Source organism: Colobus angolensis, unplaced genomic scaffold, assembly GCF_000951035.1.
Source record: "Colobus angolensis palliatus isolate OR3802 unplaced genomic scaffold, Cang.pa_1.0 Scaffold238, whole genome shotgun sequence".
Taxonomy (NCBI): domain Eukaryota; kingdom Metazoa; phylum Chordata; class Mammalia; order Primates; family Cercopithecidae; genus Colobus; species Colobus angolensis.
The window spans coordinates 399,660-401,736 of record NW_012115577.1 but is presented as its reverse complement, the minus strand read 5'-3'; the positions used below and the strand labels follow the sequence as shown (position 1 = coordinate 401,736).

Sequence of the window (2,077 nt, the reverse complement as noted above, 5' to 3'; positions counted from 1 at the left end):
GAAGGTCGTAGAACAATTGTTGGTAATGAAACAACTAGGAAGTTGGTATGAGAGACAAAGGCTGGCAATTGATTTAGAAGGAAACTAACTGGCTTACATTTTAGATGGAATAGTAAGCAAGTAAGTATATAGCTTTAAATAAACAGACTAGGCTGGGCGCGGTGGCTCACACCCGTAATTCCAGCACTTTGGGAGGGTGAGGTGGGTGGCTCAACTGAGGTCAGGAGTTCAAGACCAGCCTGGCCAACATGGTGAAATCCTGTCTCTACTAAAAATACAAAAACTAGCTGGGCGTGGTGCCGGATGCCTGTAATCCCAGCTACTCAGGAGGCTGAGGCAGGAGAATCACTTGAACCAGGGAAGTGAGGTTGCAGTGAGCCAAGACTGCACCACTGCACTCCAGCCTGGGTGACACAGACTCCGTCTCAAAATAAATAAATAAATAAAGACTAAATTTTTCTCCAGTGAAACAGAGAATGCCTGTAAAATTTTAGACAAGGAAAGGACGATGAAGTGTCTACACTCTCCATCCTTGAACAATGCTGCAAGTGAAGATCCTCCCTGGTGCTCTATTTAGCTCAAGCCATTACTAGACTGAACTGCAGGAGGAAGCAAGGCCTCACCTCCAGCCCAACATGCATGGGGAGTTCATGACAAGCAATCAGGTGTGCATGCAGAGGGGGCTGCCGCAGAAGAGAAACGAACACAGGAACATTGATAGGGCTAAATTTGCCCAGTCCTGTAGCCTCCAGTGGCCAGCTTTCCAGCCACTCTTGCCTGAGGCTCCTCAGCAACAAGGTGCCCAGGAAGCTAAGGTGGCAGAAACACTACTCCACCAGCCCCTCCATCCCTGATACCTGCTGACGGCATTGACCACAAGCCTCAGCTGCTCCTCGGCTGAGGTTGTCTGCTGCTGCCACCGGCGCCTGGCCTCCTGAGCACGGCTCAGCTCCAACTGCAGGCCCTGGGGAGGATGCAGCAAAGGACAGGGTCCCTCCCTAAGTCCTGGCTGCAGCCCTGGACCAGGGCTCCCTTGCCCTCCCCGAGTCTCTACTAGGCTGTCACCAACCCTGGAACCCATTCGCTCCACCTCCACCTCTGCGGCTTTGTCCTGCAGGGATCGCTGCAGAATGGCCTGCTCCTGGCTCTGGGCTGTTACTTGTTCCTGGAGTGAGGTCACCTGTGGGAGGAGATGGAGCTGGGCAGGGGCCTCTAGAGCTAGAAGCTGAGGGAGGCACTAGAAGCAAAGTGGCAGGTGCAGAGAATGTCATGCAGGGGCCAGGCGTGGTGGCTCACACCTGGAATCCCAACACTTTGGGAGGCCGAGGCAGATCGCTTGAGGTCAGGAGTTCAAGACCAGCCTGGCCAACATGGTGAAACCCTGTCTGTACTAAAAATACAAAAATCAACTGAGCATGGTGGCATGTGCCTGTAATCCCAGTTACTTGGGAGGCTGAGGCAGGAGAATCACTTGAACCCGGGAGACAGAGGTTGCAGTGAGCCAAGATCACGCCACTGCACTCCAGCCTGGGTGACAGAGCGAGACTCCTTCTCAAAAAGAGAAAGAAAAAGAACCAATGCCATGCAGGGTGACAGAAGCTTAGGTTCCTGAGAATAGAATGTGAGTCCAGTGTTCCTTCCATGTTCCACATTCCATGTGCCCACTTGAACATGGGAGTAGCCCTTGACCCACCCCACAGGACCTACCAACTGACCATGCCACCCTCCTCAGATGTTGTCACCTCCTCAGAGAGGCTGTTCCTGACCATCCTACCTGAGGCTGACCCACACCCCAGTCTCTCCGTCACATTATCTTTTCAATCTTTCTTGTTACTTTCTTTTTTTTTGAGACAGGATCTCGCTTTGTCACCCAGGCTAGAGTGCAGTGGTGGGATCACAGCTCACTGGGGCCTTGACCTCCCAGGCTCAGGTGATCCTCCCACCTCAGCCTCCAGAGTAGCTGGGACTACAGGAATGAGCCACCATACCTGGTTAATTTTTTGTATCTTTAGTAGAGACTGGATTGCGCATGTTGCTCAGGCTGGTATCAAACTCCTGACCTCAAGTGATCCACCTG

General features: G+C 52.4%; 1 protein-coding gene across 1 annotated transcript in view; it reads right to left on the bottom strand.

The window, feature by feature from the left end:
- Nucleotides 1-2,077, bottom strand: part of CCHCR1 (coiled-coil alpha-helical rod protein 1) — a 17,440-nt gene that overhangs the window by 5,169 nt on the left and 10,194 nt on the right. The window contains exons 7-9 of the mRNA XM_011945063.1: nucleotides 1,070-1,180; nucleotides 803-964; nucleotides 624-683 (exon numbers count right to left, since the gene is read on the bottom strand). Of these exons, the coding sequence (XP_011800453.1) occupies nucleotides 624-683; nucleotides 803-964; nucleotides 1,070-1,180 (333 nt within the window). The remainder of the gene's footprint in view (nucleotides 1-623; nucleotides 684-802; nucleotides 965-1,069; nucleotides 1,181-2,077) is intronic.